Source organism: Nanorana parkeri, unplaced genomic scaffold (genome assembly GCF_000935625.1).
Source record: "Nanorana parkeri isolate BGI_ZX_2015 unplaced genomic scaffold, ASM93562v1 scaffold158, whole genome shotgun sequence".
Lineage (NCBI taxonomy): Eukaryota > Metazoa > Chordata > Amphibia > Anura > Dicroglossidae > Nanorana > Nanorana parkeri.
This window is the reverse complement of record NW_017306426.1, coordinates 1,371,723-1,388,048: the sequence shown is the minus strand read 5'-3', so window position 1 is coordinate 1,388,048 and position 16,326 is coordinate 1,371,723. Positions and strand designations below refer to the sequence as shown.

Genomic DNA, 16,326 nt, shown 5'->3' with positions numbered 1-16,326 from the left:
CCATTTGCAGTACAAATCAACTGGAAATACACTGAGTGGTCAGTTTATTATGACCACCTGACGTTTGTAGGCAAATTAGCTATAATTTTGCGCTGAAGTTGCTAGAGGGCCAGACCATTATAAATAGGGAAGGAGGTTGTTTACCACGACAGTAGAAGTGATTTTTTCTGAAGATATGGGTAAACAACGCGATTTAACAGCCTTTGAACGTGGGGTGATTGTTGGCGTTCAGAGCCATGGAGCAAGTATCAGCAAAACAGCAGAATTCGTTAAATGTTCAAGAGCAGCTGTTGTTAAAGTGTTTAAAGATTGGACTGTCAGCCGAAAATCTGGGTCTGAACGTGCGAATTGTGGCCGTCAGCGACTAGTCAATGTTAGGGCAGAATGGAGAGTGGCAAGACTGGTACAAGACAACAGAAGGGCAACAGTGCAGTGTCAGATTCCTCGCATCACCTTTCAACATCTCGTGGAGTCACGAGGCGGCCCAACAAAGTCATCTCGTGGAGTCATCTCGTGGCCCAACGAAGTACTGATGGGGAGGTCATAATAATCTGGCCACTCAGTGTATAAAGTATATGTAAAAGGTAATAGCTAGATTTTCATATAAGCATTAACATCTTAAAATAGTTTTAAAAGTCATTTTTGGTATTTTTAAATCTGCATTTTCCATTACAGTATATTCATAAAACATTTTTCCGGCCCATTTGTCCTGCAAAACTGCATTTACGTTCAATCTGTGCAACTTGGGGCAACAACGAACATTATTGGTATATTTTCTTTCCAAGTCAAATGTAAAATTAGGAAAATACGGTCACTAGATGGAGCTGAGGAGTGAAAGACTCTGCATTTTTTTTGTATAAATACACTCCCTGGTGAGCCTACCATGAGGTTCCTTTTTCCAGTTCTGTTATAGGATAACAACGCTTTGTCCCTGACTCTCAGCCGTTCTCCTGCGTTTTTGCCCTCTCGCACAGGCTTCTGATGGAGACTACAATTGGCTGTTTCAATAAGCATTACACTTGTATGATCCGCTGTTGCCACCATCAGCCACCAAACCTGAGAAATGTCATGCAACTATTGCTGGGACAAGTGCATATTGACATTAAGTTGTTGAAAAGCAACTTCATCCTTGACATTCAAGGATGAAAAAAGGTGAAAACTAGTATTTTACACAAAAATAAATAAAAAGGCAGTTGTTGCTGATTCATATCACTGCATTCAGTGATCCATCTAATGCCTTGGTTCTCAACTAGTGGGTCGTGACCCAAAAGTGGGTCGCGACCCCATGTTCAGTGGGTCCCCACATGCCTTCCACTTTTCTAGATGAAAGAGTGTCAGCTTGAGGTGGGGTGGGGTGGGGTGGAAGTATGGCCATAAGGGAGCTCCATACATATGTGCATTGCTTACAGCTCATCACATTCCTTCAAACCTTGAACTTTGCAACTGAAGCTTTAGGGCTTGTTCACACCATATAGCGCAGTTAGCTGCTGGAACGCACTGTATCGCATAGTAAACTTCCCCCTGCGTTCTGGGGTGGGAGGGGTGTGGCAGTGGCACTGCAACCATGCCCCCCGCCTGCAGTGCAATCACCCACACCAGAACACAGGCACAACAATGCACACAAAAAAATAGTGCATGCAGCATTTTTTTCTGATCCACTGGACCGCAACGCAGGCACTGATGTGCCACCTTTTCTGGAGTGGGCGACTGCAGGGTGCAGAACGCAGGGGGCAGTTTACTATGTGATGCAGTGCAGAGCGCACTGTATATGGTGTGAACAAGCCCTTACAGAATATCTATTTTCTGGATCGAGTGGGGGAAGATTGAAACCACTATCAGTCTGTTTTGCCATCTGTGAGTTGGCACAGTGGCTTAGTGGTCACCACTGCTGCCTTGTAACACTCAGGTCAGGGGTTTAAAACCCAACTAGGACATGACCTGTGCTTGTGTGCGTTTCCTGCCACATTCCAAAAACACAATGGTAGGTTGACCTTAGTATGTGTGCTAATGTGAAATAGGGACCCCAGATTATAAATTGCCAGTGCTACATAAATACCTGTGATAAACAAACACTAATCTGTGTCTCATTCGTGGAATTTGCTCTTCCTGTCCTTTAGACACCACAGGAAGTAAGAGGATTTGTTTCCAATGTGAGGTATATAACCTGCTATCACTGGAACAAGCGTCCCCATTGGAAGATTCCCTCTCTATTTCTGTTCTGGAGGCAACTCAAAACGTTGGATTTACCCTCACTTTTATTCCCAATGACATTACTGATCAGGACAGTTAAGGTGGCCATACACTGTGCAAATTTCGGACAGTTCTTGAGGAACGGCCCGAAAATCACAAAGTGGGTACCGCTGTCGACACCCTTTTGGCTGGCATCCCTCGATCAGCTGATCGAAGCAGCCAGTCAGAAAATCTTCTTACCAATGGAGTCGGCAGTCAATAGGCTGCCCACTCTGTTTGGGTATTCTGACAGCGGCCGGCTGACAACGGGGATTCCTCAATCAACGTGCTCGTAGCCCAAGGGTTGAACGAAGAAAATGAGCAGTATATGGCCAGCTTCAGTGAATCTCTTTACTAGGGACACAGACAGCAATAAAAACCTAACAATGGTTCCAACCCCTCACCACTCTATCCAATTTTTTTAAAAGTTTTGCCTTTAGTCTGATTTATAAGGCATTTTCACAGTGTATAGCTGTATGAATGACGTTTCGCAGCATGTTACTGACACTAGAGCCAAGGAGCACTGTACATTCCTATGTACCTCAACTTCATCTAGTGGCAGTAATGTGCTGTGCACATCCCTCTCACAGCTATACACCGTACAAACACATCAGACAGATCGTTTGGTTTTTTTTTAGTTTCAAAAAAGTTTATTGTAATTTTCCATAAAATTCAAGTAATTGGTACATACGCTCAAACATCAAGTGCATGTATGTGTAAATGTTACAGGCAATGGTGTTTGTATATAACAAAAAGTTTGCTCTACAAACCCGACAACCTATGTCGGCCACTTAAATTATATTCAAGGGAGGTATGAACCTCGTCAGTTATGTGTATTGCATTAATGAGGAAATAGTTACAGAGTCAATAGGCGAGTGTCAAAGGTAGGTGGAAGAAAATGGTTCACCCGAGGTTCCCATATCTTTTCAAATTTCGGGATTTGGTCAGTTAAGCGTGCCGTGAGTTTCTCGTTGGAGAAATCCAGTGGATTTTGTTTTTGGAGGCTTGGAGGGAGAGCTTGTTGGTAAGCCATGAGCTGGCTATTGTGTGTTTAGCGGCTGAGAGGACGTGTAATATCAATTTAAATTTAATGTAGGGGATGTTTACGGGTTTGACATTAAAGGAGAACTATGAGGTGAGTGCTTTCCACTCACCTTATAGTTCTAGCCGACCTGTGACAATGAGACTGTCACAGGTCGGCTCAGTAGATCGGGAGGTGAGCGAACACATACCGGTGTTCGCTCACCTCTCGATCCTGTCACGGCTGTCTGCCGTGACAGGGGAGGGGCTGGATTCCCCCCTCCCCGCTCCGATCTGCCAGCGCTGACTGGCGGAACGGACGGGGGAGGGTACAGCTGGCTCTGCCTCTAGATAGGCAGAGCCAGCTGTCAGTCACGCAGCTGGGCGGATCCAGACATAATTGTCGGGATCCGCTTCAGCTGCGGCGTCTCAGTATACTACGAGCAGCAGCTCGCGGTATACTGCGACGTCTCAGTATACTGCGAGCTACAGCTCGCAGTATACTGAGCCTAGGGTGACGGGAGGACGCTAGTTTGTGTCCTCCCGTTACCCTAAGGAGAACTATGGGGAAAAGCCTTTCCCCCCATAGTTCTCCTTTAGGTAGTGCTGTTTGAGGGGTTAGGGGGACGTGCACCCCAGAAAGGGTGGAGAGCATTTTACACATCATTTTTATTCTATCATATATATAAAGCTTAATGAAGGCCATATGTAGACATCATGTTGTCCAACGCTCAACCTAATCATGATGGCCTTTTGAACAAGTTCTGCCATGTTGTCTTGTCACCTGAACATATTAATAAAAACTACTGCTTAGAACTCGCTGTTTGGGATAGCAGAGCAACTTTTCAACCGTACAGACCACCAGCCTTCTGAATCCTCCCGACATCCTTTTCACTCCCTTCCTCCTATAGTTCCTTGGCTGAATATAGCCACAAATATCCAAAGGTGGCCAGAAAAGGAAAACAAAAATGCAAATCTTACCACAGTTTGTAAATGTTGAAGCTTGGCCCTGCCACCTCTAACCCCCTGGCCCATAAATGCCAATATGGTAATACAGCCGAGAGCTTGGTTTGTGGTTTAGCCTTGTTTAAGTGTTTTGTTTGACATGCTGTTAAGGTTTACACAAAGCAAAAGTGTCTACTGTTTCGGTGGTTGCCAAATACAATGCACTAAATGAACACATTGTTTGTTTTGAACATTTAGAGGAGATTTCTATTACTCTTCTGCCCAGCAAAAGTACGTTTATGGTGCTTTTGGCACTCGGTGAAGGTGTGCTCTTTATGTACGCTGCTAATAAACTATGAACGAAAAACATCCAAGGTCCAAGGTCTGCTGAAATAGAATCAATGAAAGATGCACCAATATCGATACTAGTATTGGTGCCGATACAGAGTATTTGGGCTAGTACCCGTACTCGTCCAAATGCTCCGATACTTTGCCCCGATACCAAAACTTCCGGTCAGAGGGAAATTTCCTCTCTCCGGCAGTGCTGCGAGGGAACATGGAGCTGGCTTCCAAGCCAATCAGGAAGCCGGGCGGGGGGTAATGACTCGCCACCCAGCTTCCAGATTGGCCGGGTTCATGCTGTTTGGCCGGCTCCATGCTGATTGCCTGGGAAGCTGGCTCCATGCTAGTGGAAGTACCGGTATCGGTACTCGATATCGGCACGTACGGAAATATAAATATTGCTACTTGTACTCGATACCGAAAAACATAGTCGTTCATACTACAAACAAGTATGTTTCCAACATTGTCCATGTACAATAATGTCTATACACAGTGTGGGTGGCCCAATCTTCAACGCGTTTCACAGTTCGCGTCCTCAGCAAAAGAAGGAAGTAGTCTATAATTTTTATATATAAAGACAAAATAATGATCATATTCCATAATGAAAGTAAACAAACCGTGTTGATGCCTATGTTTATGCATTTGGAGTACATGCGAGCAAACAATGACGCCATTGGGGTGTTTTTATAGCTTTTATTCTATTATACAATAAACGTATGAATTTTAGAAACCTTTATGTCTTTTTGGTTGTTTTTGGTGTGGTACCTTTAAAGCCCCATTTCTTTGAGCTTTTTTGGTAATCCTAAAAATGTCATTAGCATGTTGATGGCCGATTGGACAGGACCTACAATGTTATAAGCTGATTAAACTTCAGCTTTAATATGCAGGGGGAGGGGATGTCATAATTGGCGTCCAGCATATGTAGTCCTGAAAAGGAGATATTTAATATGTATCAATGGATGAAAAACACACCAAACCACACACAGCAGCATAGCACAACCCCGAACACACTGCACATTCTGCTTTCTATAGTGCAAGAGGGTTGGCAGCTACTATACATGTACATTGGGCTGCCACAATGCACATAGTGCTGTGCACTGCCGCAATACACAAATGTAAAATCAGCCTCAGAGTCAGTAGGTAGGGTACAGGGGCTATCAAGAGAACCTGTCACTTTACCCTGAATGAGCAAAGGGACAGTTTACCTTTAAACAAAGGAATTACTGCACCACCCGAATCAGAAACACTCATCTTTTTGGGCCTGTTTACCCCAGTCTGGTCTGCTGGTGTGCATTATGGGCATTGCCTTTAAATGCATGGGCTGCCTAATGCATCACAAAGGACCAAATTTCCTGCATGCAGCATTTTTGGAAGCATAGCACAATGCATAGAATGGGATGGTCTGTTACCGCAGCACTAGGGCCGTGCATATAATGAGGCAGCCTGAGGATGTTTCCTCAGGTGCCATCTCTTTGGGTTACGTACGGGGGGCGGCAGACAGAGCAGCATGACCGCTCTGCTGTTCAATGTCTGCAGTGTGCCTGCTGCCCCTTTTACGGCCAGAGTGTCCCAGGTTGCCAAGAGCTGGGCAGAGAGATGTGTAAAGGCCATGTCCATCTTCTTGCCTGGCTCTTAGCAACCTGGGACACTCTGGCTGGCGTCCTGCCCAGCTCACTGACATCACTGTTTGCTAGGAGCTGAGCGGAATGCTCTGCAGAGACCACAACCACTGCCCCCCTCTTGAGGATCGTGTGCACCATCAGCACCTCCCGTGCAGGTGGCAAAAAGACTAGGGACGCCCCTGCACAGAACACTGGTGTGATCAGGCCCTGACTATTCATGACGACAGGATTACAAGTTCTACGCGTTTCGCACATATAAAACGCTTTCAAAAAGATTATTTATCAGGGTAGTTTTACACCACGGAACATGCTGACATTTGTTGGTGATGCGTGTTGCAGTGCGGCCCAACGCCCAAAAGAAGTCTATTGAAAATGTTTTTGTTTTCCATTTGGATAGAATTGGAATAAGTTGGAAACTCTGTCAGTTTTGTTTATGTTGTTTGTGTTATTGTTGGGGGGGGGGGGGGGGTGCAGAAGCAGTTGTCCCTGTTATTTTAAAGTGTATTTCAACAGTTGCAGCCATATTGGGATAACATCTACTTTATATGTGTTTATGTGTTACATATTACCATTCACATTGCATAAGTAGAAAAAGAAATGTTTTTGCTTACATTTTTGCTTGCTTAAAAAAACCTACCTTTCTTCCCCCCTATGTAATGTTAAGGAGGGGGCTGTGGGCAGTTATGTTTACTCCAATGAACCCTGTCTGTATTGTGCTGGCAGATCTCATTATCAGCTGTGCAGACAGGGTTCATAGGAGTAAAGATAACTTCCCACAGCCCCCTCCTTAACATTACATAGGGGGGTAGGATTTTTAAGCAAGTAAAACTGTAAAATTATCAGTTCAACTCAACTAAAATGGAACACCATCTGCCCTAACAAAGGGTTAAAGTACACTGAGGGGAATTTATCAAAACTGGAGTAGACAGAATCTAGAGCAATTGTGCATGGCAACCAATCAGCTTCTCTCTTTCATTTTCAAATCTTAACTGAGCAGACTGAAGAGAAAAGCTGATTGGTTGCCAGATTCTTCTGCTCCAGTTTTGATAAATTCCCCCCATTGTATGTGAATAAGAGGAAGTTCAGTCTGTCCCTCTACTTTCACCTTCAAACTGCTCAGCATAGCCTGCAGCCTGCACAAAACCCTTCACCAAAGAAATATCTAAAAGGTAAGAAGTTCAATATAAAACAGAAGTCACCAACTTGTGCAACTAGATCGATTGTTTATGGACTGTATATTATTAGTTTTATAGGAGCTCCAGTGATGAATCCAGACTGGTGATTAATCCAGAGAAGATGTGTGCACTGATCCTGCAGCCTCGTTAGTTGGGAAAAGAAAAACATTCATGTAACAGCACTGCAAAGAAAACATAAAAACCTGGCGCACAGATCTAAGTGCAGTATACAAGTAACTGTTCAATAAATGTTAAAAGTAATGCACTTACAGGATATTTTTAAAAATCTCGCCTGTCACACATCAGATGGAAGTCCGATCTCAGCTGCTGATCCAAGATTGTTATAAGGATGGAATGCACATGGAGAGAGCAGAGTCCAGTCCAGAAAGATTCCAGATCACCTGTGCAGGGAGACATAGATCTGATCCAATAGCTGAGCAGCTGAACCAGTAACTGGTTCTCCTCAAGGTGGGATCTCAGACATACTGAGCAGCTGTGATCCCAAGTTCTCCATCAGGTCCTCCTCTGCTGATTGACAGCAGCAGTGGGCCGGTACAATAGCCAGCCTACTATTGGCTATTGCAAATTGAAATAGCCTAGCTATTCATTCCTATGCTGTGTTTTTTTTTTTTTTATTCTGACGTCGACAGGTGTAAGAATAAAAAAAAAAAAAAACAGAAGACAGCAAGGGAAGCTTCTCTGCTATTTACCATAATTTCAGTGAGGTCCCCCCTCCTCCGATGGTGAGGGGGGCACCTAACTGAAATGAGAAGAGCACCTCCCTGAAATGACTTTATTCAGGTGGGGATGCCTGAGTTCTTCCGGGTCATCAGGTGTCAGACGTTGCTAGGCAACGTATTTCAGAGGTTCACCTTCTTTGTTTTCTTTGCAAAAGGGAAGAAATATATTTTTAAAAATACATATATTTTTGGTATGCTGCATGAATGGGAACACATACAAAACATACGGAGGGAATTTTCTCCAATCTGACTGTAAATGTGGAAGTACACTTTAAATCGTAGCTCTCCTAATGGAGGTATACCCCCCTTTGCACCCCCCTGTGAAGAGAGGGGATGTATACAGCCCCACCATGTCCTCCTCCTGCTCAATTTTGGCCAGAAAACAAACACTACATGACAAATAAAGCATAGCGCAGCCTGCCATTCCTCCGTCTGTCCAGCAGGGGGCTCTGTCGATCAGAGGCCTCCAAGGCCTGGGCTCCGGACCTTATAGGGAGCGAGGTGCGGTGGAGGGCAGCACACAGCGGTGATCACCGACTCCCCAGCACTGCTCTCTCCGGACACTAAGAGGATCGGTACCAGGCCGCTGCTCCCCCCGGGGCTCGGCTGCTCAGAATGTGGCTGAACCCGGAGGAGGTGCTGCTGGCCAATGCGCTATGGGTCACCGAGCGAGCCAACCCGTTCTTCATCCTGCAGAGGCGGCGGGGACACGGCAAAGGCGGAGGGCTGACAGGTGATGAGGGATCGGGGGGCCTGGGGGGTGGCCAATGATGGGCCCGGGGCTTATGACAGCTCCCATAGTCTGCCTATGACGGTGGTAAACTTATTTTCAATGTGACAGTAAAATGTAAACATTGCAGAGAGCCTCACTCACTCCTCTGCTGCTGCAGATGGAGGATCATTACGGTCTATAATCAGATCATCAACACACAGATATGGACAGATCGGCCCCGGACAGACATACACCAGCAATGGCCGGTCCTTACAGGTCATTTGTACTGTGATCAGGTCATCCTCTGCTGTCATATTCACAGATCATTATCATGGACTCATCTACACACGAGTCTGATCCACACTACACCAGTCTGATCCACACTCACTGTATACATCCCCCTCACACACACCAGTCTGATCCACACTCACTGTATACATCCCCCTCACACACACCAGTCTGATCCACACTCACTGTATACATCCCCCTCACACACACCAGTCTGATCCACACTCACTGTATACATCCCCCTCACACACCAGTCTGATCCACACTCACTGTATACATCCCCCTCACACACGAGTCTGATGCACACTCACTGTATACATCCCCCTCACACACCAGTCTGATCCACACTCGCTGTATACATCCCCCTCACACACCAGTCTGAGCCACACTCGCTGTATACATCCCCCTCACACACACCAGTCTGATCCACACTCACTGTATACATCCCCCTCACACACACCAGTCTGATCCACACTCACTGTATACATCCCCCTCACACACACCAGTCTGATCCACACTCACTGTATACAACCCCCTCACACACACCAGTCTGATCCACACTCACTGTATACAACCCCCTCACACACCAGTCTGATCCACACTCACTGTATACAACCCCCTCACACACCAGTCTGATCCACACTCACTGTATACAACCCCCTCACACACCAGTCTGATCCACACTCACTGTATACAACCCCCTCACACACCAGTCTGATCCACACTCACTGTATACATCCCCCTCACACACCAGTCTGATCCACACTCACTGTATACAACCCCCTCACACACCAGTCTGATCCACACTCACTGTATACACCCCCCCCACACACCAGTCTGATCCACACTCACTGTATACATCCCCCTCACATACCAGTCTGATCCACACTCACTGTATACATCCCCCTCACACACGAGTCTGATGCACACTCACTGTATACATCCCCCTCACACACCAGTCTGATCCACACTCGCTGTATACATCCCCCTCACACACCAGTCTGAGCCACACTCGCTGTATACATCCCCCTCACACACACACCAGGCTGATCCACACTCACTGTATACATCCCCCTCACACACACCAGTCTGATCCACACTCACTGTATACATCCCCCTCACACACACCAGTCTGATCCACACTCACTGTATACATCCCCCTCACACACACCAGTCTGATCCACACTCACCGTATACATCCCCCTCACACACCAGTCTGATCCACGCTCTCCGTATACATCCCCCTCACACACACACACCAGTCTGATCCACACTCGCTCTATACATCCCCCTCACACACCAGTCTGATCCACACTCGCTCTGTACATCCCCCTCACACACCAGTCTGATCCACACTCGCTCTGTACATCCCCCTCACACACCAGTCTGATCCACGCTCGCTCTGTACATCCCCTCACACACCAGTCTGATCCATGCTCACCGTATACATCCCCCATGCTGGCTGGGATATCTTGGCTGGTGGGTTTCAATACACAAATGCTTTTGTGTTTTCAACGTTTTTGAACTTAAAGCTAAAAAACCTTAATTCAGATATATTCCTTAATGGTCACAAAGGTTATAAATCCACTTTGTGAGTGGAAAATGCCTACTGATTCTGGAGTTCACCTTTAAAAGGAAACCTGCATTTTACAAGTATGGGAGCAGGCATTGCTGACCAGTTTTTCTAGGCTCAAGCTGTGGCAGTGTTATCTTTATACTTTAATGGAGGGTGGTATAGAAGTGTATGTATAGCTAAAACTTAATTTTTTAATTTGGGTTAATGCAGGAAAGGGTTAAAACCCCTGTCAGTTTATTGTTGGGGATATTTCCTGTCATGGAGAAGTTACAGGAAGTGAGAGGAATCCCCTTTTACACAGCTGTTCCAATTATAAGATTTCCATTCACCTTTTTGCTCTGGTGACAACCATGAACTATTTGTAATCTCTTTCTATCTTGGGACAGTGATCACTGGGACATATAGAGAAGTAAATCTCGCCACCAATGATATGGAGAGCTAAAAAAATGTGACGGGCGTTCTAATACTCTCCCAATCTATCCATAACTAAAGAAAGAAGAAACGTCACGTATGTGTTTTAGACTTGTGATCCTTAACGCCTTCGCTGACTGTACGCATATATGTGCCATCCAGCGCCACTGTTCTGTGCTGAGAGTGCACTCACTGGCACTGCCAGCACATTGACCGAACTGGCACTGACGCTTATGATTGGGCTTCTCATCATATGACCGATGTGTCAGTCAATCACAGTGATCACATGATCGGGAAGCCCACCTTTGACTCCCACTGTTAGGAAACCCATTAAAGGGCCACTGGGAGTTGTTACAATTTGCTAATACTATGTAGCAGGTCGCGCCTCAACAACGCATCAGTCAGTATAAAATCAGGCAGGCCCTTGCTCTAGATAGCTGATGGTAGCTCTACAGGAGAGATTGCACAGTGTGTGGTCAGCTTTAGGGAACAGACTCATATCTGGCAGTTGTTTTTGTAGACACCGGCAGAGCAAAGCCGTACTATAAGAATAGTGCAATGAGCTCTGCGCTATAATGGTCATACAATACATTGAGGGCTTATGGGGAATGTTTCCAGGGTGCTGACCATCATCAGTTGATGTCTTTATTTTCAGCAAAGCTGTTTTTGTTTTTTCACTTCAAGAGAACTTGTCCCTTTGCCCTAAACAGACTGAGTGACCGTGTCATTATTGATTTGGTGTATTATATTCAAGTGATATTGAAGGATACGTTTTTTTAAATCTATTTTTTAAATTCTGCTGCATTACCTTACAGCAGGGGTAACCAAACTCCGGCCCAACAGCTGTGGAGAAACTACAAATCCCATGATGCATCTCTCTCCGGGAGTCATATCTGCGGTTGTGAGCATCTTGCAATGCCTCATGGGATTTGTAGTTCCACCACAGCTGGAGGGCCGGTGTTTGGCTATACCTGCCTTACAGGATATAATCCTGTTTGAATTTGTCAAGTTTCCCTTTCCATGTGAATCACCTGGTCCCCACAGCACTGGCTGGGATATCTGGATTCAGGGTGACTCCTTTCCCTGGCAGGGTCCTATGGAGCCACCCTTGTGTGTGTATTCCCAGCCTGCTCCTATAGATGCTACATGTGTCTACAGAAAGCGATAGCCAGACAGGAAGCCAACCCCTGCTCCCCATTCTCCCTGTGGCGGCATGTGACCCCGTTCACACCTATGCATACTGGGAACGCACGTTGTGTTCGCATGCTTTTTTTCCCGTGTTTACCATGCATCCTCTTGATTTCCTTGGGTGCCATATGTACGACAAATACAGGAAAGGAGCTCAAGTAGCAGCTTCTGCTACAGGCCTCCCACTTTTTCTGGCGCATTTCAACACGTAGGAAAAATGCATGTTTTCCCGGCCGCATTTGGAGCCCTATTAACAAGTAATGACACCGCAAACACGTTGTAAGTTTTTGACGCGTTCTGTGAATGCGCATCAAAGCACTAGCTTGACACGCATTTGACTTGTGTTATGGAATGCCTATGAATGATAGAAATCACCAGCACTCCGCAAATTAAATTTAAAAAAAATGTCCATTTATCTGGACTGAATGTCACACATATCGCATAATCCAACGTTTTCGGGACCACGCAGGGTCCCTTCATCAGGGCAGTCACATCTCTGCCCTGATGAAGGGACCCTGCGTGGTTCCGAAACGTTGGATTATGTGATAAGTGTGACATTCAGTCCAAATAAATGGACATTTTTTTAAAATTTAATTTGCGGAGTGCTGGTGATTTCTATCATTCATTGACTGTTGTGCACGGCGCCATCCATGATTTATCACTGTGAGCACCAATATTGCCACTTGGACCGGAAGCGCTGCAAGGAGTGCAGGGGGACATATTGTTTTCTGTTATGGAATGCCTAGGCGTGAACGGGGACACGCTCTGTTACCCAGAAGTTAGGGGAAGTGACGCTCTGAGACCTGGAGCCGGCGACCGTTAGCTCTACAATAACGCACGAGGTGTACCGAGCGAATTATGTTCTCGGCAATGTTTATAAGGTTGTTTGGAATCCATTCATTGAAATAAAGGGAGCATTTAGTGCTATTTTAATTTAACTATGTGATTTTCACAGGCCACGAGCACTGTAGAGCAATGTGGTGATTTATAAGCAGCATTTATAATGTTAATAATATACACTGAGTGGCCAGATTATTATGACCACCTGACGTTTGTAGGCAAATTAGCTATAATTTTGCGCTGAAGTTGCTAGAGGGCCAGACCATTATAAATAGGGAAGCAGGTTGTTTACCACGACAGTAGCGGTGATTTTTTTCTGAAGATATGGGTAAACAACGCGATTTTAACAGCCTTTGAACGTGGGGTGATTGTTGGCGCTCGCAGCCATGGAGCGAGTATCAGCAAAACAGCAGAATTTGTTAAATGTTCAAGAGCAGCTGTTGTTAAAGTGTTTAAAGACTGGACTGCCAGCCGAAAATCTGGGTCTGAACGTGCGAATTGTGGCCGTCAGCGACTAGTCAAGGTTAGGGCAGAACGGAGAGTGGCAAGACTGGTACAAGACAACAGAAGGGCAACAGTGCATCAAATTACTGCAGATTTTAATCAGGGATCCTCTCAACTGATCTCTGAACGCACTGTGCGCCGTACATTGGATCGTATGGGATATGGAAGCCAAAGGCCTGTTCGAACATCTTTGCTGTCTGCAGTTAACAAGATAAAACGTCTCCAATTCGCACAGGAACACAAGGATTGGACAGTCGAGCATTGGAAAAAAGTCATGTGGTCCGATGAATCACGTTTCCAGTTGCATCATGCAGATGGCAGAGTGAGAATTTGGCGGGAACAGCATGAAAGCATGCACCCCACATGCATGAGTACAACCCTTCAAGCTGGTGGGGGCAGTGTTATGGTTTGGGGCATGTTTTCCTGGCATGATTTGGGCCCTTTAATTCGTGTGGAACAACGTCTGAATAGCACAACATACCAAAGTATCGTTGCTGATCAAGTTCATCCTATCATGTTGATGGCGTATCCCAATGGAGATGGCTTCTTCCAACAAGACAATGCGCCATGCCACGGTGCTCGTATTGTGCAGGAGTGGTTTCAAGAACATGAGGGAGACTTTACCTTGCTTAGGTGGCCCCCACAATCACCAGATCTCAATCCAATTGAGCATTTGTGGGATGAAGTTGAAAGAGCCATCAGGCAGCTGGTTCCACAACCATCAAATCTCACAGAACTGGACTGTGTTATTCCTCCGGCATGGTGTCAGATTCCTCACATCACCTTTCAACATCTCGTGGAGTCAATGCCAAGAAGAATCGCCGCAGGATTGAAGGGAAAAGGTGGCCCAACGAAGTACTGATGGGGTGGTCATAATAATCTGGCCACTCAGTGTATAATGTTAGTGAAGGGCTGTGTGGGCAATGGTAGTCATCCAGCAGCGGCTCACTGTAAGTAAATATCATTCTGGCAGCTGGAGAATGCCGAGCACTCCTGCCTGGAAAAAGCACAGCATTCCACAAACATATGAGACTCCATCCCCAGGGGGATCCAAATGCTCTAGGGATAAACTAATCCTGGTTACAAAGCGTCGCTCAGTGGAGACCACTGGATTCTGTGCTGTCGTTCTGCTAATTGTTGCTGAAACGTCCTCATGTAACAGTGCAACTAAATAACATGCCGATATTTCTCCCTAATCCGAAAAACCACCTTCAAGAGGTGGATGCATAGCAAAAAGCTGTTTATTGTTTTGGATGGCGCAGGTAAGGGTTAAACCCCTGTCCGTTTATTTTGTTGCTGCCTTTGTCCTGCTGGGGAGAATTCACTTCCTGTCTTGGAGACACAACAGGAAAGGAGGAAATCTTTTAAAAATGACGTGTTCCCATAGAAAGAGTCAGTCATTTCTGCTCTGACTGTTGTAACTTTTTGGATTTTCTGTCTGGGTCATGGTGGTCATCGGGACAGATTTGAGTTTTGGTTATGCACACATTGTAATACATTTACTTGTGTATGGAGGGTTGTATTATAAAGTAGTAAAACATATACTAAAGGAGCAGACCTTACTGAAGTGGCACATGGCTATCTGCTTTGTGTAGCATTTCCTCTCTGCTTTGTCATGTGATCTGTGATGTCACATGACTAAGTGCAAGTGAAGCGTGGGGCAGCATCCTTGTGGTGTCTTCAGTAGCCTCCATACTGTTCTTATTGATAATGTCCTGAATAATGTGCTGCTGGCTTTATGTGGGTTAAAGGACATCTGCACAGGGAAGGATGGAGGCTACTATGGCTGTCCTCCATTGTAAAAATCCTAGCTGCATAGTTGCCATGCTGATCCGCTGGCTTCAGGGCTTTAAGTCCTTGCACTAGAAGTATGCTGATTTCTCATCTACGTGCTTGTCCCAGGTTAGTGTGTCAGAAAGTATTGGCGACAAAGATAGCCAGGCAGTAGGTATTTTTGGCGGGAGTTTAGCTCTGTCAACCTCCCATTTTAAAGACTTTTTATGAACCCTTGCAGTGGACTACCCCTGCCATGCAAGGGTTAAGTGCTCCTTTATGTCTAGGGACAAAAATAACAAAGATATACTCACCCGAGCTTTGAGCCAGCCAGCTGTCACGTCGCTCCCTCCAGCCTGTCCCATCCACCACAGCAGCATTGGAATGTTCCTCAGCGTCCTCACATCTATACACCGTGTTATTTTTATCTGCTTGTGTCCTACTGGGAATCTTTTCCTTCACTTTCTGTCCTGCAGACACAACAGGAAGTGAGATCAAATCTTTTCAAAGTGAACAAAATTATATTATTCACACAGCCTAAGGCTAGGTGCACTCCTGGGCGACTCCTGACCGCACAGCAATTGTGCACAAAACTGCGCAGCTTGCTGGGCGGTCACAAAGTCGCCCACCACAGCTGATCGTGCTGTGGGTGCCATCATTTTCTAAAAAGCAGCGCGCCGTGTGTCGCAAAATAAAGGTGCCACACGGATGTAACCACTCATGTAAAGGTGCCACACGGATGTAACCACTCATGTAAAGGTGCCACACGGATGTAACCACCATGCATTGAAATCACTGGGGCAGTGCTGCAACCGCTGCGTGCACTAACACACGTTCGCACGGTCCAGGATATGCGTCTCGGATGTCGCTCAGGTCTGAACCTAGCTTAAGAGGGTCATATACCAGCAAGAAGGAGATTATTTCTGCACCTGGTGGGGTCACAGGTGTTTACAAATGGCCA

At 45.9% G+C, this 16,326-nt stretch overlaps 1 protein-coding gene across 1 annotated transcript in view; it reads left to right on the top strand.

Annotated features, from left to right (window-relative positions):
- Nucleotides 1–8,462: 8,462 nt before the first annotated feature.
- TBC1D9B (TBC1 domain family member 9B) overlaps nt 8,463–16,326 on the top strand; it is a 64,023-nt gene continuing 56,159 nt past the window's right edge. The window contains exon 1 of the mRNA XM_018554438.1: nt 8,463–8,806. Coding sequence (XP_018409940.1) covers nt 8,689–8,806 — 118 coding nt within the window. The 5' untranslated portion in view covers nt 8,463–8,688. The remainder of the gene's footprint in view (nt 8,807–16,326) is intronic.